General features: G+C 37.8%; 1 protein-coding gene across 2 annotated transcripts in view; it reads left to right on the top strand.

Moving 5' to 3' along the window:
* Nucleotides 1–26,565, top strand: part of POLA1 (DNA polymerase alpha 1, catalytic subunit) — a 225,929-nt gene that overhangs the window by 51,873 nt on the left and 147,491 nt on the right. For both annotated transcript variants that reach the window (XM_060770123.2, XM_067466770.1), the window contains exons 24-26: nt 1,055–1,179; nt 2,727–2,879; nt 3,081–3,203. In XM_060770123.2, the coding sequence (XP_060626106.2) occupies nt 1,055–1,179; nt 2,727–2,879; nt 3,081–3,203 (401 nt within the window). The remainder of the gene's footprint in view (nt 1–1,054; nt 1,180–2,726; nt 2,880–3,080; nt 3,204–26,565) is intronic.

The following is a 26,565-nucleotide window of genomic DNA, read 5'->3' as shown; positions in this document are numbered from 1 at the left end:
ATTGTGTTACAGTAAGTCATTATATCTATTCAACAGATTTCATAAAGTGCTTGCTCCTTTCTTTAGTGAAGCACAAATGGTATTATAGTGGGAGTCTTACGGGAGTAGTGAAGCAATGCCGCATATTGTAAAAATGTCATTGCTGATTCCATTTTTGGCACACAGGAAGAAACATTAGCTTTAATTGAGAGAACGTTATATCTTGTGGAGGAGGAAAATTGTTTGAGACCTAATTGAGCTGTTGTGTGGAAGTAAATTGTTTCTGCTTATATCAGTGGAACATATGGAATGAGAAATTTTGTGTACAAGTTTGTAGATAAATGTCAAATATGTAAAGTGTATGTAATAGACAAAATGAAGACAAATAATCGGTGCCTTCAGTTGAGCCATCTTGATGTACATAGATAGACAACTACTACTATAATAGAAAACATGGCAAGGATAACCGTTTATGTGAGGTAGGCGCATTACATTATTATGAATAGCTTCCCTGAATCATTTCAGATATGCTGATTTCAGGCTCTTCGGTGCAGCTTGAACTCAAGTAAAATGTAGAATCATAGCAAACTTGTACCTATGGTAGATGTGACTTTTGGAAGCCTGGGAAAGCACATATCATATAGGATAGGGTGGGTTATAAATTTAAAAAGTATTATTATTACCCTATGTGAGACTTCTCCCCCTGCCCTTGAAAGTTCATTTTTTGCATATCCAAAGTTATATTGGAGAGAAAAACATACAGTTACTTACATTCTCCCTTGTCATTGGGGCACATGACCACTATATGGCAAAAAGTCCCTTCTAAATAGTGACCAAAGGTGATATTGTGCCACTTTTGGTTGCTCCTTTAGAAAAGATTTGGATAGGAGTGGTGTTGGGGATTAAAATATTCACCTCACGCAATTGAACACATTTATAAAAATGGTTGGGGCTTTGGAGACTGAAAGGGGGGTCAAGTGGCTGCTTGCAGCCTGTGGGCAGGACCTTGCCCACCTCTGCCGTGTAGTAAATAGTGTGACTAAAATAGAACCTCTCTCTCTTTTTCTTATTTCAGGTTTTTATGACAAGTTTATTTTGCTTTTAGACTTCAATAGTTTGTACCCTTCAATTATTCAGGAGTTCAATATCTGCTTCACAACAGTTGACAGAGTGTCTCCCAGTCAGGAAAAAAAGACAGAGGTACGTGTTTACTTTGCATGTGAACTCGAGAGGCTGGACATATTTCCTTGGTTGGTCATGGAGTGTCATATTTTCCTAACTAATAATAATAATATAATAATAATAATAACTAATCAGATCTAAATTGGAGAAATCATCACTACTTAATGATGGCTGAGTTATTTGTAGACCAGTGTTGAGTGTCCCTTTTGTGGGTCTGATAATTCAGTGGTAGGATGGATGTAGGAGGGCCAGGTCATTAAAGCACCATTTTAAAGCTTTGTATATGGTTTTTAAAATTAACTATTATGTTAAATGTTTTAAAATTGTAAATTATTTAATTGCTTTTTGAAATAACTGGTATGTATACTTTTTATGATTTTGTATGATTTATATTTAAATATGAATCCCATTATTGAGAAAAAGGTGGGATATAAAAACGAAATAAATAAATAAATCTTCCTATAAAACCCCGTCTATGTCTGGAGATCTTCTAGGCCAGGGGTGTCAAACTCATTTTCTCCAAGGGCCACGTAAGCCTTATGGTTGCCTTCAAAGGGCCTTTTATAATTGTAAGACTGTGTAAAGGTAACTTTGCTGCCCTGGCATCGAAAGCCTCATGGGTCACATGAAATGACATGGCAGGCCAGATTCAACTTTATGTTTGACATGTGTAGTCTAGATTAACACCTCTCTGTTTGACCATCCCAACATGTATATCTGATGAGTATGCAGGAAAGGGCTTTCATAGTGGGTGCTCTCATGGTTTGGATCTTCTTCCCCAGAGAGATTGGACTGGCATGCTTTCCTTATTTTCCTTCTGCAGGCAAATAACAAGGTGTCTGTTTTCACATGACTTTGTGGTCTGTTCTAGTAAGTCTTTCATGTGCTGGTTGTCTTCATTTGTTGTTTCTTTTAAAATGTTTTTTAAACTGCTATTAAGACTTTTGATAGTTTAACCATTGTTTATTTAAGTAAGACATTGACATTAGGTCTAGTCGTGTCCGACTAGACCTGATGCCAATGGTGCTCATCTCCATTTCTAAGCCAAAGAGCCGGCGTTGTCTGTGGACACCTTCAAGGTCATGTGGCCAGCATGACTGCATGGAGCGCTGTTACCTTCCCGCTCAAGCAGTACCTATTGATCTACTCATATTTGCATGTTTTCAAACTACTAGGTTGGCAGAAACTGGGGCTTATGACAGGAGCTCACCCTGCCCGGCAGTTTCAAGCCACCAACCTTTCAGTTAGCAAGTTCAGCAGCTCAATGGATTAACCTGCTGCACCACCACAAAAAAAAAAAAAAAATTGGGAGGGGGGGGGGAAGGTAAATGTTGAATGAGATCTGCCTTAGGAGATCACCAGGGGAATTCTCCAGAGAAGCATTAATTCTATCTGTTTGTCCATTTCTGGAAATTGTGGCTTCTCAACTCATCATTAGATATTTTTTTAAAATCCAGGGCTCGGTGTAACATCTGATGCCTGGAGGTCTATAATAGCAATTTCTATACATTTATAATAGGAACTAAGGTATTGTTGTAGTATTAACATGTTGAATTTGTACACAGGATGGTGGAGGAGAAGAAGAAATTCCTGAATTACCAGATTCAACTCTAGACATGGGAATTTTGCCAAAAGAGATCAGAAAGCTAGTTGAGCGAAGGCGTCAGGTGAAGCAGCTGATGAAACAACCAGATTTAAATTCTGACCTCTACTTACAGGTACATGTAATAGTGAAATATTTGTTGCTTGATTGTATATAGCTTTCCTGAAATTCTATAATTACAATGTAGAATAGATACTGGAACACCAATGGCAGTTCTTTCCAAAGTTTTGAAGGAGACAGGAAGGAGGATTTTAAGTTAGAGTACATCTGATATTTTTAACTGCAGGTTGTAACAGGTTTCTATATTTCTTTTCAGTATGATATTAGGCAGAAGGCATTGAAGCTTACAGCTAATAGCATGTATGGATGCCTAGGGTTTTCCTATAGCAGATTCTATGCAAAGCCCCTTGCTGCTCTGGTGACTTTCAAAGGCAGAGAGGTAAGTCAATCGTGATCAATAAAATGTTTATTTTGTACATCTGTGTACACACATATGCAAATTGCCATTGATATGTATTTCTTCCCAAGCTTACGTTAGGGTAGGTGATAGCATTTTTTAGGTACAGAATGTAACGTGATGCAAAACTGAATCAGCATGAAATCATTAAAATATGCTGTGTTCAGTGCAACTTGGAATAATGACTGTACTTCCAAACATTTCATAAGCTGATACTAATAAAGACAGCACAAATTTGTACAATGAGTAATCTTACTCAAACAGGAACATAAGGACTTGTTGAATCTGTGTGAATCAACAAATCCTTATGTTCCTGTTTGAGTAAGATTACTCATTGTACAAATTTGTGCTGTCTTTATTAGTGAGTGTATGTGTGTGGGAAAGAGAGAATGAGGTGATGGATGTAGTGCCTTGCCCTGTTCATTGAGTACTAATTACCAAAAGCAATTTTTCATTTGCTGTAAAAGTTATCTTTAAAAGTCATATATAGAGCCATAGAATCATAGAGTTGAAAGAGCCCTGTGAGGTGGGGTGACATTAATAGTGAGGAGGGGTATTGCAAAAGCGGTCAAAGGATATAACAAAATCTTACTGAATCATATCAACAGGACTTTAAGGAAAAGCTCTCAATATAACCATAATCCCAAGTTTATATGCCAACAGCAGAGGTAGAAAAAAAATTGAAAAGTGGTGTGGGCAATTGGTCACACACCAAAATAGAATGTCTTGTTAATAATAGATGATAGGACTGAAAAAACAAACAAACAGGAAACAACAGAATAAAAAATGGTGGGAAAAATTGGCCTAGGATGAAGAATTGAAGCAGGAGAGCAATAGATTGAGTTCTGTGAGGCCAACGGATTGTTCATCACAAATACATTCTTCAAGTAACCTAAAAAGTAACTGTCTGTATCTGTGGTTCCCAACATTTGGTCCTCTAGGTGTTTTGGACTTCAGCTCCCACAGTTACTAACTGCTGTTAAACTGGTTGGGATTTCTGGGAGCTGAAGTCCAAAACACCTGGAGGACCAAAAGTTGGGAACCATTGGTCTATATGGACATCACCTGATAGTCATTATAGAAATCAAATAGACATAATTGGAAACAAAAGATGGAGAATCGCCATTCTTGCTGCAAAAACAAGCCCAGGAGCAGATTGTGGCACAGACCATGAACTGCTAATAACAAAAATTAAAGCTAGAGAAGTCTAAGCCAATCACCATTCCAAAATATACCTTATAGAACATCCTCATACAGTTTAAAGATAATGTAAAATAGATTTGTACTACTATTAAGCCTATTTGAGTAGAGCAAGAAAAACTCTGGACTAAAGCCAGGGACATTGTCAGGGAGAAATGAGAAAAGACATATATAGATAACAAAAAAAAGAAAGAAAAGAAAGATAAACCTCAGTGGATAACAGATAAAACTGTTCAAGATGAAAAGCAGGAGTAAAAGGGTGGTTTTGCCATTCCTTCCTCTGAAATATTGCCTCCATCCAGCACTTGATATTCATTGGTGGTATCCCATGCAATGAGAACTGAAGCTGCTTGACTTCCAAGATTGGATGGGTCTGGTGCTTCCTGGGAATTGAGGCCCTAATGCAGTGGTTCTCAACCTGGGGTCCCCAGATGTTTTTGGCCTTCAACTCCCAGAAATCCTACCAGCTGGTAAACTGGCTGGGGTTTCTGGGAGTTGTAGGCCAAAAACATCTGGGGACCCCAGGTTGAGAACCACTGCCCTAATGTATGATTTCTTGATGCTGTGTGCATTTAAGTCATTTCTGACTATGGTGACCTGATGATGGGTTCTTCTTGGTAAGATTTATTAATAGCGAAATTTGCTTTGCCTTATAGTTCAGAAGACAAGATTATGCCAAAACCTGTCTTTTAATAAACTTGTTGATTTACAAAAACATTTCTATGTCACACTTAATGCTGAAAAAAAAATGACTTTTGTGTTCTTTCACTTTTTTCCTTTCTTCACCATTGTTTCAGTACTAAAAGGAATAATTTATCTGTACAAATAGTTTTCATTCTTCCATTTAGAACTTGCCTTGTTTTATTACAGAATGGTCTTTCAACAGATTGATGCCATGATTTAATAATAAGACATGGATCTAGATTAACTCTTAGCAGAACATCTCACGCTGAATGAACTATTATATTGCCTTTTTTGTTCAGTAGTTTTTAATTTGTGTAACAATAGTGTGATAATTATTCAGATGCTTCACTAGATGGCGATAGAGATCTTGTGTTCATTAACAAAATTAAAATACTTATGGTCACTGTAGGTTAGTGCTAATTATTTTTTACCTTTATTTGAAATTTCCTGTATTGTAGCACGTAAAATAAAATGGGGTTTACTAATTTGTTTTTGTGTCGTTCACTGGAAGGAAAAAATGCAAAATTCAAGGATGTGTGAGATTGAGGCTGTTTTCTCCATCTTCATACCTTTCAGTTGTTTTGGTGTTCAGCACTCATATTTCTGCACTATATGACATTATTATTATTATTATTATTATTATTATATTTATATTTATACCCCGCTTCATCTCTCCCAAAGGGAACTCAAAGTGCCTTAACATGAAAGCATTAGCACACAATTTAAAATATACAGATATACAGATATGCAACTATTAAAACAGAATTAAATATAAACAGTATTAAGAAATCACAGTTAAAAACCATTGAAACATATTGTGTAAAACGTGTTTGCATGACTAAATGCATTCAATATAATGATTGCTATTGGATGATATTGGTTTGCGTGATTTTAAATAAGTGGTTTTAATGTTTGATATGTTTTAGTGATTATTTTAATGTATATGTTTAATTTACTAATTTTAATGTATGTTCATGTGGTATCGAATTGCTGCCTATATATGTGAGTTGCTCTGAGAAGGGTGGAGTATAAATGTGGCAAATAAATAAATACATTTCTATGGGGGGCATTGTGTGTGAACACTTCTCCAGCACCTAATTTTCAAATATACATTCAAAAACAAGGCTCAAAAAGAAAAAAATAGGGGGAAAGAAATATAACTATAATAATAGTATATAAATTATATATATTTTTCTTTTGTACCTCTGGAGAAAGCCGTGACCTACTGGAGTAATGGGCAGTATGGCAGTATAGGTTGCTTCTGACAATTTTTGTGATCTTTAGCAGGATCCCTATTGGCCATATAAGTTTGCGGTAAAATTGATTGTTACACCCAGAAGCCAGTAGGAAGTCTAGCTCTCTTTGAAAACAGAGTGTGTACATTCTGGGGACCTTGTCTGTATGTAACACAGCGAGTTTTTGCCACATAGGTTCAGGCCTTTCTTCCCTCCTCTAACAATTGACCTCCAGGCTCTCAGTACCACTTCAAGCAGGTACATTGTTCTTTAGCGGCCTGGGCAGCACAGTAATGGTAGTATTTATTGGTCAGTGGTCCCCAGTGCTTTCTGTATTACCTGTCCCACAGCCTTTTAGTGGAAATGGTGTCAGTAGCAGTAGCATCTCTTGGCATGCTGAGTGCATAGGCACATAGGAGAGCAAAGGGTATTCATCTTTGTGTGCAAAGTTATAGCACACAAAGGTGAATGATAGGAAGGGAAAGGGCGTGACCTCATGGACCAGCCCACGGTAGAGCTCCCTGTTGGCCGTCACCACCCCCAGCTCCTTCAAGGTCAATCCAGTCACTTCAAGGATGCCATCCATCCATCTTGCCCTTGGTCGGCCCCTCTTCCTTTTTCCTTCCATTTCCCCCAGCATAATTTTCTTCTTGAAGCTTTCCTTTCTTCTCATGATATGGCCAAAGTACTTCATCTTTGCCTCTACTATCCTTCCCTCCAATGAGCAGTCGGGCTTTATTTCCTGAAGTGTGGACTGGTTGGACCTTCTGGCAGTCCAAGGCACTCTCAGAACTTTCCTCCAGCACCACAGTTCAAAAGCATCTATCTTTCTTCGCTCAGCCTTCTTAATACCTTCTTAACTTGATAAAAGTTGATCTATTGATCTCCATACCACAAGGGGCTCCCTGTGGTGAAGAGCTGACTACAAAGGTACATATCAATATATGGACACCAAGAGAAAATGACATCAGTAGTTGTAAGTTAATTAGGTCAAACTCTGCTGCCATCTGCCATAATTTTGTCTGTCCTTTTCCTACATTGCCTTTTTTGGTGGCTTTCAGTAATTTGAGCTTTCTTAAATGGGTCCTGTGGTTACAAGTTTGAGAACCCGTGTATTAATTGAATTCTTATGCTATGCTGGATGATTATTTGAAGGAGAAGCTGGAGCCTTTATGGATCATTTCTCTGATCCTCAAGCTAGGTTTGATGCTACATTTGAAAAATTGGAGAACACACCTCTATCTCTATCTAATCATATTTCTGTGACACAGTATAGGTTGGTACACTAATCCAGGAGCAGGTCCCAGATAGGCAGTTATTTTGCTATTAACCAATGTGATAATACAAAGTAGATTCTGTATGTTTTGATGATTTTGTCATAAAAGTGCCAGAATTAATGAGGCTAAACCGTGTTAAAATTGTACATTTTTTCCCTTTATTGTGAAGAACGTTAACCAACAACTAGTAGTTTGAGAAAGATCTGAAGATTTAATATAGTTCCACAATATATTTTTGTAGTGTTCAGAGTACAAAGTACCATAGCTCTCACTGGAAAAATTAGAAAGATTGAGAGATTTGAGTAAGATGAAACAGAGTATCGTATATTCCATGTATAGATTGACCTCACGTGCAAGTAAAGGGCAGGTTTTGGGGCTGAAATTGCATATTTTGATGACAACTTTTGAAAGTCATTCCATGGAGAGAGAGAAACACTAATACTGACTTGGGCCCGTCTGCCTCTGGCTGCTGCTGCCATTTCCCCAGCCAGGCATTCAAAAAGTCCAGAAAACATCACGAGAGAGAGGGCAGAAAACCCTTCTTGTAGGTTCTCGGTACACTCCTGACCAAGTTACTCTGAAATAACCGTCTGATACTGTTATAGAAGTATTATGAAAATGATTTAATATTGGATTTGGTAGTTAAAAAGCTTCCCTTTCAAGACTGGTTTTAGTACCATACATTTCTTGGTTGCAAGATTTGTTCTTTAATTTTAAAATAATATTTAATTGACCTTTTGTGTGGTCTAATATTTTAGATTTTCATTGTGCAACTCTTTACTTTCTTTGCATAAATGGGCAGTTTACAACCACCTTTGCTGTTCTGAGCTTCAACCTAGAACTCAAGTGTCACTTTGTCATTGCTGTTTCTCTCCTCCCCTCTTTTAATTTAAGGACATTTGCTATTTAAACAGAGGATTTCCCCCAGATCTTAGGAGAGTGCGGTTGTGTTGTGTTTAGCTAGTTATTTGTGAAATGAATAGCTGTGCTGCATTGTCTCAGTCTTCATACTGAGAGAATTACTCTTTGCTAAGACAGGCAACTTCATTTACTTGGCAGGGAGGACAAAAGGCATGCATATAGTAGATTATCACAATAAGTATCAGTACCAATGTGGTATTTGTCCCTGCCCTTTTTCCTGTTAAGTGAAGTCCTATATTTTGTATCCATCTGTTCCATCATTTTTCTCTGTCTGTCTTGTTTCTTTCTTATGCATATGCTTATAGAGAGAGAGAGAGAGAGAGAGAGAGAGAGAGAGAACAGTTGGTACTAATAGTTTATTAATAGTCTAGTTCATAGAACTTCATGTAAGGATTCTGTCCTTAATAAATCTTTCGTTTATGCTGTTTGATATGAAACTTTGGACTCTATGGCATGCTGTTTTGGAAATGCTCCCTTTTGGTGAGGCTTGATTTTTTATTTTATTTTATTTGCTGCCTGTTGTTCATAAGGTAGAGAGCTTGTCTACAGGTTAGAATTTAATATTGCGAATACTAAGATAATTTAGTTTGTGCTGGGGAGGAGGAAATACAGAAAATCAGATATGTCAGCACTAAGGCTGAATGTGTATTTGTCAGGACTATTTTAATTCCAGTGTTCTGGGATAAAATACTGGGTTTTGTTTAGTTGACCTGTACAATGGCTTTACAGATGATATTATCTGATACAATGATTTTATGAAGTGTAGAGGGCACAGTCCCAGTAAAGGGAGAGGTCCAAGAGCAACAGCTGCTGGATTACGATGCCCTGAGCTTTTGAGGCTAGGAATTCTTTCAGGACTTATTTCAAATCACAGAGGTTTTTAATTGATGAGTTCCTAGTTCTCATCCCAGTGGATGAGGCAGAATGCTCACCTGCCCAGCAACTTAACTGACAAATTGTTTAGTTTTTCTAGATAATTAGTGAAAAATAAACATTCAGCAGTAGACTGACTTCTTTCTATTTGAGTTTATGTAAACTGAAAAGTTACAAACATCTCAAACAGTCAATATTACAATATTTCTTAATGATAAAATATGTATTTTGTTGTATGTATTTTATGTTCACGTGTTTCAACTGTGTTGTACTCTGCCTTAGGACACGAGGAAAGGCAGGTAACAAATAAAATTATTATTATTATTATTAACATTACAATGTTATATTTGGAATCAGAAGGATCTGTTCTCAGTTTTTTTGATAGTGTTTAGTTATCATTTGTTTGTTTTTTTAAATGTGTTTAATGGTAGAATTCTTGGCTTTCATTCTGAAACCACTTAAACCTGAGGCTGAAGTAGTGATTATGAAGAAAAGTATATTTGCTGTAATCTTTTGTTCGAGTTCACAACTGAAAATGTGTTTTTATGAGCAACCTGTAGTAAGGTTTATTATTTTATTCTACTGCTAATTCATAGCACTTATGCCTCTGATGCATGTTTGTGATTATTATGGTAGTTTACATTATGGTAATTTTTATTGTTCCTGGGTACAAGTTTAAAAAAACTAGTATTGTTAGTAGTGAAATATTTTTACCATCTGCACTATAGATGTTTATGCACTTCCTCACTTTCTGAAGGCATTGCAGATACAGTGCGAGGCTGCAGACCTGTCTGGCTTAATGGAGGGCAAGATTGCGATCTATTTATTTCAAACATGCGTCCTGTCACTGTAGTTCAAGAGCAAAATTTGCACATGGGGAACACTAATAAATTCTTTGGTCAGGAATGCTAACTATGTTGATGGCCGCAATATAACAATGACATAGCTGATGGAATGCTGAAGTGATCAAAGTAACCTTAGCATGCCTTTGTGCACACATTTCAATGTTGTACACCAGTTGTCTTCAGAAAGGTCATGTCTTGATTTAAATTGCTTGAACAGAGTTTTGCCAAGGCTGATAGATGTAACATTTGACTTATAATCAGAATTTCTGTTTACTTTTAAAAGATCAGTACAATCGATAGAATATTGAAATTAGGTGTGGAATGCCTACATTTATATTTCCCTTCAGCTGATGATCACAATATGGTGTCTGATATGTTACTATCCCTTTGCCCAGCATGACTCACAACAAAAAACAATAAGTGAATTTGTCAATTTTTCCAAATATATTTTGCAATTAATTGATACCAGCAGACTACTGAGAGTAGTTATTATTAAGAAATCTAAGATATTTAATTCTAATTTCTAGTTTCCAGTTTCTCAATTTTGCTGCTGAAATAATTTAATGCTTGGAGAGACTAGTAGGCAACTTGGAGAGACTAGTAGATTCACAAATGTGAGGTGATATATTCTTTACTTAAAATTATAAATGACAGAGGTGTTATTGAAGAAAAGGCCTTTTGTTTTTGAAACATATAGACCTGAATGCTACAAGATAGTCACGGTGACCAATCCTTCTTGCATACATCTGTCTCTGGTGAATTGACACCCTGAACGCTTTTCTAGCCATCCAGAACATGTTTTGGAGGTTCTGAGGAGGCTGTAATAGAGAGGTGTTTTTTTTGTGTTTTTTTTTTAGTTTTTCATAATTAGTAGTCAGGCAATGGGTATACCTGTAGTAAAACATACAGTTTTTTTTCTTTTTAAAACCACAGTGCATAGCATTTTGGTTTGACTCCTAGAGGTACATACATGTATGTTTACTCAGTAGTACGTCTTGCTGTGTTCAATAAAGCTTGCTCTCAAATACATGCTGTAGTGAAATCTCTACTCTATGTTAAAGTTTTGGTGTATAGCTCTATGTTTACATATGGCAGATAGGGAAGAATAGGCACAGACAGGGTAGCAACAGCAGAGATAGGATTCATTTGCATATGTGAAGCCGATTGGTCATATGCAGATTAGTGTAGGCCCAGGATTTGAAAAGGCTGCTAGGCCAAAATGACAGTTAGGGAGAGCAGAGTTGAACATTCCAAAGGGGCAGAGCCAAGGTTCTGAAGGAGGCAGTTAGAGTGAGGGAGTTTGAAAATGACAGTTAGGAATCTGTGTGTGAAGAGGAGAGTTGGTTTTCGAGTGCTTGATAGACATAAGCAGTTATGAAGATGTGTTAAAGACTTCTGATATAGAGAAGCAGTTAGTTAAATAGAGCTCGAGTTTTAAGGAACATAAAGGAGGCTAGTGTTGCCTTAGTTCAGAATATAATTCAGCCAAAAGTGTGTAAAGCAAGTAACATGTTGATGAATGTGAAACATTGATAGTTTATTCAGAAAAGTTAACCAAGTAAATAATACTGACTGTAAGCCTCAAGATTGCAACAAAACACAAATGTAACCACAAGTGTTGGAGGCAGAAGTTATAAATAAACTGTGCTTTGTTATACACAAGAGTGTTTCATTGCCTGCGATATATACAAAGGTTTAACAGCACACAGAAAGTCCCAGCCAATATAAAAGAAGAAACTGAATCAGTGTAAGGCAGCAAAGAGGTTTTTAAAGAGGAAATAGTCTCTCTCCCTCGCATCACATGCGTATAGAATTGTAACCCTAAAGTATTTATCCTAAGTTGATATTAAAACATGAAAATAAAAACAGTAAAAAATTACTCCCAGCATTAAGTCATAAAGCTAATCTTTGTGTTATGACACCATTATATATTAATGAACTGGGACTGAGCATAGGAATCATAGATATCTCATTGCCTTTCCTCTCCATTCACTGGTTTTGAAACTCCTTATGCCTTATACTAGGCCTCCTCAGCCTGTTGCCCTCCAGATGTTTGGGTCTCCAACTCCCATCATACCTTGCTAGCTTGTTCATTGGTCAGAAATTCTGGGAGCTGAAGTCCAAAACACCTGGAGGGCAATAGGTTGAAGAGGCCTGCCTATACTGTAACCTCCGGTTCTCTAATATGAGGGAATAAATATATAGCAGGTATCTGCCTATAAACAGTGAGATAAAACGAATGAAAAGGATGCTTTCAAAATTCTGGTTAATTCAGTTTTGAAATTCATAGTTAATTTAATGAGCCCAAAGCTTGAAATTAGCTTTATCGTCTTTAGTGTCTAAGTTACAAAGTTCCCCTATTTAATATACCAGAAGCAGGCATGTTTTGAAATCAAAGGCAGAGTCATAGTGCTGTCCCCTTCCTGCTATGGGGATCAGGCTCATTGACAAGAATGAAGGGGTCAGACCCCTTCCTTACAGTTGTGTAGGGTGCAGTATGGCATTGGACATGTATGAGGTGCTAGCAATGACTTCCCTCAGACAGGATATCAGAGAGCTGTGTAATTTTACTAAAGGGCAGTTCCAACCTGCTGAAATGAGATACTCCTGTTAGTTAAAAAAATGAATACAGTCATTCTGATGTTCAAGGTGAGTGACCTGTCACACATAATAGTTGAAATTTGGGTGAAACATTTTATGTATTTATATATGTTATTTGAATCTTATTGAAGTCACTGAATTTTCATGTGTAGAGTGACAAATAGCGATGTGACCCATTAGTCTTGTTAATATGTTTTTATAGGAAACATCTATGGAATTCTGCTATGAGTATTGCATTTCTTTGTAGCCACAATAATTGTGTCCTCTGCTGAACAGTATCAGTTTCCAGGGCATGTGAATGTGTCTCGTTTAGAACAGGTCTCTAAGTATTCAGGGAGTGTTATGCCAGTGTTTTTGATAAAAAGCAAACATTCAGTTTATTTTGATTTTTACCTAATATATCAATCCTCTTAATTATAAAACATCCTTTTGATGTTTTATAATTAACCATTTTTATTTTGATTTTTACCTAATATATCAATCCTCTTAATTATAAAACATCCTTTTGATGTTTTATAATTAACCATTTTTATCATATGTATTTCAAAGCTTGCAGTTGTCTTCAGCAATAAGCAATGTCAATTAATTAGGATTTTCAGAACTTGTTTCTTCCGGCTACGCTTATGTCACTGCTTAAAAGATGACATACCATACTATTTTTAACCATGATTTTGATAAAACAATGCAAGACTTTAGAATTTAGTTTAAGCGTGTGTATATTTTGGGCTTTAAGGAGATGGAAATATTCAACTAGTCCATGACTGAAGCTTTCATATACTGATTCTAAACACTAAAACCCATTTTAGTTGTAGGTCTAGTTGGTAAATAGTGGTTGTCTCAAAGTCAGCTAGTGAGCTTCCTTCTTGCTATGAGTCATGGTATCTCTTTGACATTCCTAACCAGGAAGATCAGTCACAGACTGAACTAAGTCATCTTTTCTGAGAGTCACTTAACGCTCAGAAGGGCAAAGGACTCATTAAAGAAAAGCTATGATGTAAGTACAGTAGCTTCTGCAGTACTCATGTGGTTCAATCATGAACATGTTAAGTGACTAGTCAACTAACCCATTTATCACTAGAGACAGAACTTTAAGTGGTTTTAAAATCCAGGTGTGAGGCTGGCACCTTTTTGTAAAGCATGTTACTTTTGGTTTTCCATAATGTTGCTAGTTTATGGATTATATCTTTTAAAATGCAATGGCATAACAGCATACAATATCGCAAGGATTGGCCCTTACATGGGCCTTGCATATTCTCTGCAATTGTCTAGAAAGGTTCTTCCACAAGTTTCAATGTCAAGTAACACATAGTTAGGCGTGAGTGAAAGTCCCTCTTTGTAGAAGTGCTCAGATTGTGGAAGCCTTTTCCTCAAGAGATTTGTTAATACTTTGGTTGATTTGACTCCTGTCTACTGTTCATATTTTAAAAACATTTCCCTGGTTAAGATCTTTGAACAATTTGTCTAGTGGTACTGTGTGTGTGTATAATAATAATAATAATAATAATAATAATAATAATAATAATATATTCTGATATATGATATAATATAATTTTTGTATTGGACTTTATCCAGTATGGTTTAATGTAATGTAGAGTTCTGTGTGTAGAACTACCACTATGCTGACCCATTTACACCCCCCATGCCTGCTTTTGCCATGGTGGTGCTTCTCTTCACAACTAATTCATACTTGGTGGGGAGCAGAGTGGGGTACAGCAGCATATTACCTCAGCTACTGCAATTTCCCAGGGACCCAGCAGAATTTAGCAGCTGAGACAATCTCTTTACATAAAGGTTGGCCATAGAGCCCAGCAAGATAACAAGTAAGGTTTTGGCAACTACGGTGGGGGGAAAGTGAATGCCAACTGCAACAGTGAATGAAAATAAACAGACATATATGATTAATGTACATATCCATATGTCCCTCAGAGAATGCTGATTAAATTTAAAATAATTTAAATTGACATTAGTGTTTGTTTATTATTTATTTAGAATATTTATACCCAGCTCTTCAGCCACAAAAGCTCTCCAAATGGTTTGCAGATTGTTAATTTGACAGTCCTCAGGATCACAATCTAAATAGGACACAGCACACAAGGAAAAGGGATTGGCAGTGGGCAAGGGGGTTAAGTCCAGCAGATACTACCGATTCTTCTCTCCCCCTTAAGCCAGCGGCAGCTGGGATGGAGGAGTGCCTTTCATCTATTTCTGGGCCCAAGCACGATGGAGCTATGTTTGCCTCTTCTTCTCTCCCTCCAACCAGGGCAGTGCTGGTTGGGATAGATGTTTTGTATAGAATGAAAAGGTATGGCAAATGTTTAAAATAAAATGTAGAAAATCTGCACTTCCATGTATCTAAAATGATAGTTGTACCCATTAAATTTTCTTTATCCAAAATGTTTGGGACCAGAACTGTTTTGGCTTTGATTTTGGAATATCTGTATTTGTACAGACAAACATCATGAGATATTTTGGAAACTGAACTCAGTTTATGCACCAATATTTTGAATAATGTTGTGCATGACACAAGGTTTGAAACTATATACATTGAACTATCAGAAACCATAGGCGTTCACTATCTTAACCATGGAGCCCCCAGTGGCGCAGCGGGTTAAACCCCTGTGCTGGCAGGACTGAAGACTGACAGGTCACAGGTTCGAATCTGGGGAGAGGCGGATGAGCTCCCTCTATCAGCTCCAGCTCCTCATGCGGGGACATGAGAGAAGCTTCCCACAAGGATGATAAAAACATCAAATTATCCAGGCGTCCCCTGGGCAACGTCCTTGCAGACGGCCAATTCTCTCACACCAGAAGCGACTTGCAGTTTCTCAAGTCGCTCCTGACACGACAAAAAAACAAAAACAAAACAAAACTTAGCCACAATTTTGGAGTATTTTGGTTTTGCCATTCTGGATAAGGGTTGTTTAATGTATTCACTTTCTTCCCTAGTAGGGCATGTTCCTGTTAGCTATTCTAGGTAAATATGTCTTATATCAGTGTTTCTCAAACTTCTCCTCCAGGTGCTTTGGACTTCAGCTCCCAGAAATCCCAGCCAGCTGTTATGAATTGTGGAAGCTGAAGTCTAAAACATCTGGGGGGAGCACATTTTAAGAAATTCTGCCCTATATATTCATGTATACTCCTTGTCTAGAAATTTTCATCAAAAAATCCACCTCCAAAATCTGAATTGTAGTCTACACAGAGTGTAGTCTGTCCCAGGAGAATTAAAAAGCAACACCAACCCTCTGTATTTTCTCTACTTCTGACCTTTTTGGATGCCTGGGTTGGAAAAAGGCAGTGGTGGCCAGGGATGTTGTCCCCCTGAGATGGCTTTGGTGTTGTCCTCTCTCCATGGAATGACACTCAACTTATCAACAGGTCATGGCAAAATCCACAATTTTGTCCCCCAGATATGCTCTCAGTAAGTAAGCAAGTAAATAAATAAATCTATTTTTATACCTCGCCACCATCTCCCCAAGGGGACTTGGGGCGGCTTACATGGGGACAAGCCCAAAAATCACAGATAAAAACAACAGCATTAACATTAATCAAATAAAAAAACATAGCACAGTTACAACAACAACATTAAAACATCATAAAAACAGCTTGTACACGAGGTCACCTTACACAGGAGTATATACTCTTTTCCTCAAATGAGTGCTGTTGATGCTCATTTAAGTTAACAGTGTGTTACTTTTGATTATGTATATCTTTACAAGCAAAACAAAAATCAGCAAAACAAAAATTTATAGAGCTATAGCTCGCCTCATACATATGTTTTTGTTTATAGGTATACAAATAAACTCTGTCTTATATAGAATTAGAATTTGACGTGCGAACATTTTCTAGGTATATGATTATCTGGGACCTGCTTATTGTGTGGAATAAAGATGACAGTGTGGCTGTATTACACGTGTTACGGACATGATAGCCTTGTTGACAAGCCAGTGTGTCATTGAACCTGCCTTTTCATTTTTCAAATGAAGAATGACAACCCTCTAAACAGCTTAAGTGTCAGCACTTTCTGCAGCTGACAGGAAACTAATCTGCTGCCTGGACCTTTTCCATAGGTGCCAACATGCCATTGGCATGCAGCTCAGACCAGAGGTGCCCTTTGCACAGGTTCTTTTACAGCTGGGATGATGTTGACTGGGAAAAGTGGTGCCATCTTGCAGCACATTAATATAGCCTATTGGTAAAGAGGTGTGGCTGATGACACGATAAATAAATAAAATTGGTAAAGAGGTGATGTGTTTCTTGGGTGGCTACTTCTATCACTGCCCCCCCCCCCTTTGACCACATGGAATCCCTCCATCAGGGCCAAAGCCTGTTTGAGAGGAAACGATTGCAGCTTCTCTTCAGCTGTCAAAACAGTGACTTGTTTTAGGGTTAAAGGTTGATGAAAACTGCAACGTGAGCTGCCTGATGTAGAGAAATCTAATTAGTAAGGGCAATTGATTAAATCACTTGGGGCTTTTAGGTTTTTTCCTCCCAATTCAGGATTTTAATAATACATTTTGAATATACATTTATTTCTTTCCCCCCTTTAATTTGAACAGGAAAGTGATTTATACCTTGTAAGTGGCAGCACTTACTATGAGGTACTGAAGTGGAGGATTGTGTGAAGTATTACATTTTAATGGTACTGGCAATTAGGTTATTAGCAGTTAGTAGTATTGCCTGTAGGTCAGAAATAGCTTTCTTTTTTGTGTGTGGGGGGTGATGGTTATGAAGGCACCTGGAGTTCTTTGCAACACTCCTGCTGTTTCAGTTGCAAATGACTAGACTGTGTGCTGTCCTCATTGTTGAAGCATAATACAATTATTGTTAAGCACCAGCCACCTGTTTGTATCCTTCTTTCTAAAGGTCATTGTGTGGTGCCTTAATGTCTGACTTTAACAGCTCAGTATCAGGTTTGTTGGTCACTGATTTGTGTGGGCAAATGTTTCAGGAAAGAATGTGACGCTAATGTCTGAAAGAAAAAGGGAGGCGGATAAATTCTCAAATTTATAACATTATTTCAGTGTTTTGTAACTATGCTGAGTTGAGGTATTATTTGGACTTAGACCACCTTTGTCACTGAAGTTTCTTATATAAAATGAAGTCCTACTGTTATGCCTTTTACATAAAAAAAACATTACAGTCTAAGAATGTGCTTCTCTGTATCCCAGATTCAAGTAACTTTTGAAATGTATGTATGTCTTTGCTAATTTGCGGAATTATGCCCTTGAAGCTGTTATAGTTCAATTTTGCAGAATGACAGTCTAGTTCACTTAATGCACTTAGTCCTGATTTGAATCAATGTGTGTTAAGGAGAGAATCTCACCCCACCCCCCTCTTATCATTGCTTTTATTAGGTAATGCTCACAAATGTGCCTGCATGGTCTCGTCTTTAGTAGCATTAAGCCATCCTTTTGGTCGGAGTCCCATGATCCCAATACTGTATGCTCCCACTGGTATTCCCGCCTAATAGTCTTAGTTCCTTTTCATCCACTGCAGTAGCAGGATTTTTGATAACTTGCTCTTTGAAATGTCAGTGATTCTCTGATAGAATGGCTGTTTTATCCTTTTGTTTTTATTTTCCATAGTTCTATTTTATTTTGTTTTTACTGCATATGAATTAATTTGGTTTTTCATTGCATCACCCAACACAGTCTCCCAACCAATAATAAGTTTATGGCTTCAAAGCGCTTCTCTTTCTTTCTGGGTGTGGCCAGGAAATTTATCAAACTAATAATCTCACACGAACAAGGCAGCATAGAGACAAGTTATGTTTTGGATCTTGGGTTCAATCTCACAGAGACTTGTTGTTGTTTATCCGTTCAGTCGCTTCCGACTCTTCGTGACCTCATGGACCAGCCCATGCAAGAGCTCCCTGTCGGCCATCACCACCCGCAGCCCCTTCATAGTCAAGCCAGTCACTTCAAGGATACCATCCATCCATCTGGCCCTTGGTCGTCCCCTCTTCCTTTTTCTTTCAATTTCCCCCAGCATCATTGTCTTCTCAGAGTTTTCCTGTCTTCTCATGATATGGTCAAAATACTTCAGCTTTGCTCCTAATATCCTTCCCTCCAATGAGCAGTCGAGCTTTATTTCCTGAAGTATGGACTGGTTGGATCTTCTCGCGGTCTCAGAACTTTCCTTCAACACCACAGTTCAAAAGCATCTATCTTCCTTCATTCAGCCTTCCTTATGGTCCCACTCTCACATCCATAGGTTACTATGGGGAATATCATTGTTTTGACTATGCGGATCTTTGTTGCCAGTGTGTGATGTCTCTACACTTCACTATTTTATCGAGATTGGCCATTGCTCTCCTCCCAAGAAGTAAACATCTTTTGATTTCCTGGCTGCAGTCTGCATCTGCAGTAATCTTTGCACCTAGAAAAACAAAGTCTGTCACTGCCTCCATGTTTTCGCTCTATTTGCCAGTTATCAATCAGTCTTGTTGCCATAATCTTGGTTTTTTTATGTTTAAATGCAACCCAGCTTTTGCACTTTCACCTTGGTTAGAATGCTCCTCAGCATCTCCTCGTTTTCAGCCATCAAAGTGGTATCATCCGTATATCTAAGGTTGTTAAATGTTTCTTCTAGCAATTTTAACTCCAGTATGGCTACCTTGTCGTGACGTTGGAGCTTGTGCACCTCAATGATGCCATGAGCGGAACCGTGAAGGGACACCGAAGATGGAACGGTCATGACAGAAAGGTCAGACCGTTCCCTGGGGAAGGTAATGGCAACCCACCCCAGTATTCTTGCCAAAAAAAACCCGTAACAGCACAGAGACTTACCATCCCCATATTTGAAGTCATGTTCTCTGCTACAATGGGAATTGTGTTGGCATGAACCCCAGTATTCTGATCACTATGTATATGGATGTTCAATTTCCTTGATAACACGACAATTATTTCACAGACAGTAGCATCAGACCATTCTGCAGTATGAGCTGCCAGAATAGCACATCCAATAATACCCACTGCGCCAGGAAGTATTCTTGATTTTAAAGTATACTTTAACAGCAGCTGGATCCATGTACTCTGTGCCATAGTCTACTGAAACATTCAAAGTTTTACCGAGTACTTTTTGGTACCAGATAGCATCTACAGTGGAACTTCTGCAGTGAGAGAAACAAAGGATTTGGACTAAGAAGATGGGAATGAAAACACAGGCTCATCTTCTCTGACATCATCAGAGCAATTAAAATACATAAATAACCATGTTGATCTGGAACATCAGCATGCAAAGGGGTCTTGTAGCACCCTAGAGGCTAAGTAACAGAATGATGTTGATAGCACAGGTTTTCATAGACTAATGGTGAAGGTTTATTCTACAGCAGCTTTATTACTAAGAATTGTGAATTACCAGGAACATGTGGGGGCTTACCAGGATTTTGTTTAGAATATGGTGGCTCCCATATTTGATCACTTCCCAGAAGAAGATAAAAAAGTTTACACTTTCTCCCCGATGTTTGTGATTATACCAATCATAGAGGATGAAACCAACTGCAGCCTCAAAAAATCTTGAGCGGTCCATCTGTTGTGGAGATATGCAGGATAAGGTGGTAAAGCCTACCAACAGAAATCACCTAATGGCCAAAATAGGCTGCATAATTGGAAGCAGAAGATGGAAAAAGCTCCATTCTCTCTACAAAAACAAGATCAGGAGCAAATTGTAGTTCAGACTATGAATTACTAATATAAAATGAAAGTAAAGCTAAAGGAGACTACTAAACTAGCTCCATACCGAAATTCAACCTGAATTACATCTCCATAAATTTCAAAGATTATATGAAAAATAGTTTGCATTATTAAACCTAATTGGCTGGGAGACAGAAGAACTCTGAACTGAAGCCAGAGACATCAGATGGGAGGAATATATATATAAAAAACTGTGCATCCAAAAAAGAAAGAGGTCTCAATGGACGACTGATTAAACTCTTTAAGGACAGTTAAGAAGCAAAAGTAAAAAGTGAGAGAAATAGAGTCAGAATGCTGAATGCAACTATTTAGTGACTTGTGTGAAAGGAAAAGGAGTTCTACTATAACAATCAATGCACAGAACCCACAAAAAAAAAAAAAAACAAAAAGGAGGAACAAGAGGCCTCTTGTCCAGGATCCTAGAAGTCAAAGGTAAATATTAACCAAGAGTCTGGATGCTCCATGACCAGCAGAAGACTAGCAGGAGAACATGACTAAAAAGAAATAAAAATATGAGGTTAACAATACATGAGAGATCTATATGAAAGCAATGAAAAGGGTGACAGATGTATTTCAGAAAGAACCATATGAAGATAAACCTCCAATTTTAGAAAGTAAAGTGGAAATGAAATTCAGAGAATGTGAGAGAAATCATTAGAAATGAAGTTGCTTTAGTCTACAGAGACAGGTGTACCCTAGTTCTAACTAAAATCTGTCAATGAATATGGAAAGCATAAACAGATTGGAGCCACTCAATATACATTCCAGTTCTCAAGAAAGAAGAAGACACTAGGGATTACAGTAATTGCATTGTTGATTCAGAACAGGGGAGTAAAACCAGAATAGGGATTATGAGAAACTTTCGACACTGAACTCATTTTATATTAATTTTATGGTCAAAACTGGAAAGGTAGGAGAAAAATCCACTTGGACCCATTGTCAATATTTTTGACCCATTGTCAAAAAGGAAGAGCAGGATATGTAAATCATTTAGCTATTAACAAAACGCATTGGCTTAATAAATCCTATTTTGTGAGACCCTTTTTTATTTCTATTGAAGTTGTTAAGTGCTTCATCTTGCTAATGAAAAAAAAATCATTCTGTTTAAATTATTTCAGAAAAGACTCTTAGAGTGTAATCTTATGTTTGTCTCCTCATAAGATAACCCCAGTGAGTTCATTGGGACTTACTCCCTGGAAAGTGTATATAGGTTTGCAATATAAAAGAGTTTTAATCAAATTGTATTATACTGTGTCATCTTAAAACAGGAAAATCTCAAAAAAAATGGGCCACTTAATCATAGAATAATTGAGTAGGAAGAGATCTCGTGGGCCATCCAGTCCAACCTCCTGCCAAGAACCAGGAAAATCACATTCAAAGCACCCCTGACAGATAGCCATCCAGCCTCTGTTTAAAAGCCTCCAAAGAAGAAGCCTCCACCACACTCCGGGGCAGAGAGTTCTATTGTGGAATAGCTCTTAAAGTTAGGAAACTCTTCCTAATGTTCAGGTGGAATCCCCTTTCTTGTAGTTTGAAGCCATTGTTCTGTGTCCTAGTCTCCAAGGCAGCAGAAAACAAGCTTGCTCCCTCCTCCCTATGACTTCCTCTTACATATTTATACATGACCATCATGTCTCCTTTCAGCCATCTCTTCTGCAGGCTAAACATGCCCGTGCCCAGAAATAAACATGCCCAGAGTCAAGTCTGCAGGCAGGATTTGATAGTGGACATCCACTGACAGAACAGTGGAATCCATTGGGAAAGAAAAGTGATTTGAGACTACATTTATGGGAGCTTGTCTGAGTTTATATTGCAATTAAGAACTGTTATTCTAAAATTTAAAAAAACAGTTTGAGACTTGTTATTTCTCCATTTGTAAACTCAATTTGGATGTTATACACATAAGACTAGAATTATCTGTTCTGTTAAGACTGTAGATGAGGAACTGGAGGATTTTAAAACATTTAATGTTTTGGAAATCTGATTTTATGCGAACATAGTTGGAATTCCATACAAATAGGATAACAGTACATCTAAATGACAAATTAAGGATGAAAAAAATCCTCAGCAAGTCTTTTGCTGTAATAGATTTAAGGAAAAAGTATGTTTTAGTTGTGTTTGTAGCTATGCTTTGTCCATTAAAGGAAATCAAGTTTATTCCTGTTGAGCAATATCTTTCTCTTCGAAGTAAGTGCATTTAAAGAGTAAGAAAACTTAAAAAAATTAATCCGATTTCCCTGTGACAAGCTAGTATTCAGTATGGCTTCCTGTAGTCTAAAGTTCAAAGATTAAACATTGTTTGTTTTGCTAATCTTCAGTGTATTCTGACTTTTAGCAATTAAGAAGTGAATAAATTATTCCACTTCTCAGGGTGATGCACAGTACATACAAAAGAACGGAGTAAGTGAATTTTCTACCTGAAAAAATGAAGCTGGTGCAAGAGAAATATTGAAATGCATGTATATTTCACATGGAGTTCTAAATTACTGGTTGTTATTGGTGACCTAAGCAAGATCAGAGACTTAATAGCTTCTTTCTATAGCTCTTTTTACAACAGCTTTTAAAGAGTTCATCCTTAGCATTTATCAGCATTTGGAGAATTGTAAATATCAACATTAATTATGGTTACAATGGATGCACTTGTAATTCTATTCAGAAATCGAGACTTTTAAAGTAACAGCTGTGCTTGACCCTGTATTTATTTAATTTTAATACAGAATGATCTGTAGCCAACAGTTCAAAATATCTTGATGTCTTTTATATATGTATATATAAATATACTGTTGTAGGGCTCCATCTACTCACTTTCTGGTAGCATAGGGAGGATGTACTCCATCCTTCAGGTAGTGTCTGTCACAAGGAGGCTGGTCTAGTTTGCTGGCTGGTTCCTGTATTGCAGGCTTTCCAAACTGCTTGGCCATGTGTAGGAACAGGGAAAACATGGTTGTTTGTGCTACATAGAGTCCAGCAAATGATCCAGTATTTTTTTCTCTCTTTCTTTTCCCTTATTCCTAATTTCCCTTCATAATACATCGTGGGCATTGGAAGGAAGGCAGTACTGTTGTTTGTTGTCATATTTTCTTTTGCCTCCTGAAAGTAATGTTCTCCTCCTCCTCTTGTTCAGCACTTCTGAAAGAGTCTTCTTTTCCTTTTCTTCTGGACTAGGGCAATTTAAGAGCCCAAATGTTACTCTAGTTAGAGGTTCTTCCCTTTAGGGATGAAAACCACAATGGGACAATAAAAGCTAAACTAAAGTTCAAGGCACCAGAAAATAATAGAATCAAAGCTAGAAAAGAGAACACTTCTTTCTTGGATTGTAGCTAATTTTTCATCTACTGACACACCCACATTTTCCAGTTTTCTGGTAGGTCTTATTTTTCTCCTTATATTTCAGTAAAATTCAATGTTTTGGAAGATGGAGACTTGGAGAAACTTTTTATTGCTCAGAAGCACCATCTTTTTATCCAGGAGCAAACCTGCCCCTAGAGGCCTATCAGGATACACTTTGAGCATGGAGATATTGAAAATATCCAACCCAGTAACTTTTCCACATTGTCGTGTTGCCTTGTCATTTCACCAACATTGTTTCATCGTATTTATTTATTTATCGTGTCATCAGCAACCATCGTATTACAATTCTAACAGAGCAAAACAAACACAGAGATTAAAAAGAAAGAAAGGAAAAAAAAGAAAGAAAGAAAAAAAACCACACAGATTTTGCAAATTTGGTAGTTGGTTAAATGTCCTTTGACCAGTATCTGGCCACTTGGAGTGCCTCTGGGGTTGCCGCAAGAAGGTCCTCCATCGTGCATGTGGCAGGGCTCAGGGTGCATTGCAGCAGGTGGTCAGTGGTTTGTTCTTCTCCTCACTCGCATGCCGAGGATTCCACCCTGTAGCCCCATTTCTTAAGATTGGCTCTGCATCTTGTGGTGCCAGAGCGCAGTCTGTTCAGCGCCTTCGAAGTCGCCCAGTCTTCTGAGTGCCCAGGAGGGAGTCTCTCATCTGGTATCACCCATGAATTGAGGTGCTGGGTTTGGGCCTGCCACCTTTGGACTCTCGCTTGCTGGGGTGTTCCAGCGAGTGTCTCTGTAGATCTAAGAAAACTATGTCTTGATTTAAGTCGTTGACGTGCTGGCTGATACCCAAACAGGGGATGAGCTGGAGATGTCTCTGCCTTGGTCCTTTCACTATTGGCTGCTACTTCCCGGCGGATGTCAGGTGGTGCAATACCGGCTAAGCAGTGTAATTTCTCCAGTGGTGTGGGTCGCAGACACCCTGTGATAATGCGGCATGTCTCATTAAGAGCCACATCTACTGTTTTAGTGTGGTGAGATGTGTTCCACACTGGGCATACATACTCAGCAGCAGAGTAGCATAGCGCAAGGGTAGATGTCTTCACTGTGTCTGGTTGTGATCCCCAGGTTGTGCCAGTCAGCTTTCGTATGATGTTGTTTCTAGCGCCCACTTTTTGTTTGATGTTCAGGCAGTGCTTCTTGTAGGTCAGAGCACAGTCCAAAGTGACTCCCAGGTATTTGGGTGCGCTGCAATGCTCCAGTGGGATTCCTTCCCAGGTAATCCTCAGAGCTCGGGATGCTTGTCTGTTCTTAAGGTGAAAGGCGCATGTCTGTGTTTCATCATTGTTTCATCGTAACATTCATTTAATTAATTACGGAAGTCAAAAGTTGAGGCCAAGATATCTGTGCTTTCTTTTCCACTAGAAAACAGCAAGTCATATAAGAATCCAATTTTTTCTTTTCTGTCTCATAAATCTAAATTCTTTTCCCCCTCTACCCCCAGATCCTTAAAATAGAACCTCAGTAATAATTATGAGTGGGAAAAGGCTATGCTAGGAAAGTGCAAACCTGAGGTTAACAGTGTGTGCACTACCATCTTTAAGCCTTCTCAAGTAACGGCAAGATTAAATGGCAAGATATAAACAAAATCAAAGCATAATAACAAAAAATGATAACATGACTATAAATTAAACAATTAAAATAATATTAAACATAGAACATAAACAGACATTTAAAACAATTAAAACATAGAATTAAAACATCTTAATATAACAACTATTATGTTTCGGAAGAAGGTTAAAACCTGGCTCTTTGAGCAAGCGTTTGGCTAATCAGTGCAATCGAACATAGGAAGACGGTAAATTGAACATAGGAATGGCACAAGGATTACGAGAATGGATTTTGTTTTGTTATCGAGGCATTATGTATTGATAATAATTGTGTAATTTGTTATAGTGTATGATATGTTTTTTAACTGTTAGTGTTGTGATAATTACATTGTGTAAACCGCATTGAGTCGCCTAACAAGGCTGAGAAACGCGGTATAGAAATGAAGCAAATAAATAAATAAATAAATAAATAAACTAAAATCACATAATCCAGAATCATAATCTGAAGCTATTCCTAATGTCAATTGCACTTATTCCTATTCCTTTCTTATACTGCTGTACTTTACTGCGCAATGGCTTGATTCCATAACCGTGTCTACCTTTTTTCTGAAGGCCAGGGGGAGAGTGCTGATCAAATTTCACTAGGGAGGGAGTTTCAGAGCCGAGGAGCCACCACTGAGAAGGCCCTGTCTCTTGTCCCAACCAACTGCGCCTGTGAAGGAGGTGTGACTAAGAGAAGGGCCTCCCCAGAAAATCTTAATCTCTGAGATGGTTCATAGGGGGAGATGTGTTCGGACTGGTAAGCTGGGCCGGAACTGTTTAGGGCTTTATAGGCTAAAACCAGCACTTTGAATTGTTCTCGGTAGTAGACTGGCAGCCATGTTTGTATTAGAGTCTCCTTAAACTGGAAATGACTTGAAGGTAGATAACCACAACATTATATTATATAATAACTTATTTGGATATGCTGTATTTTTATTCTCAGCCATACACTGGATTTTTCATCAGAACCAGAAAATACCTCATTTCTTACAATGCAATTTTATTTGTCCTATATATGAGGTTCTCAAATATTAGTTTCTTCCCATCTTGGCTTCACAAGCTACTGTAC

This window comes from Anolis sagrei, chromosome 3, assembly GCF_037176765.1.
Source record: "Anolis sagrei isolate rAnoSag1 chromosome 3, rAnoSag1.mat, whole genome shotgun sequence".
Lineage (NCBI taxonomy): Eukaryota > Metazoa > Chordata > Lepidosauria > Squamata > Dactyloidae > Anolis > Anolis sagrei.
This window is presented reverse-complemented; position numbering and strand designations above follow the sequence as displayed.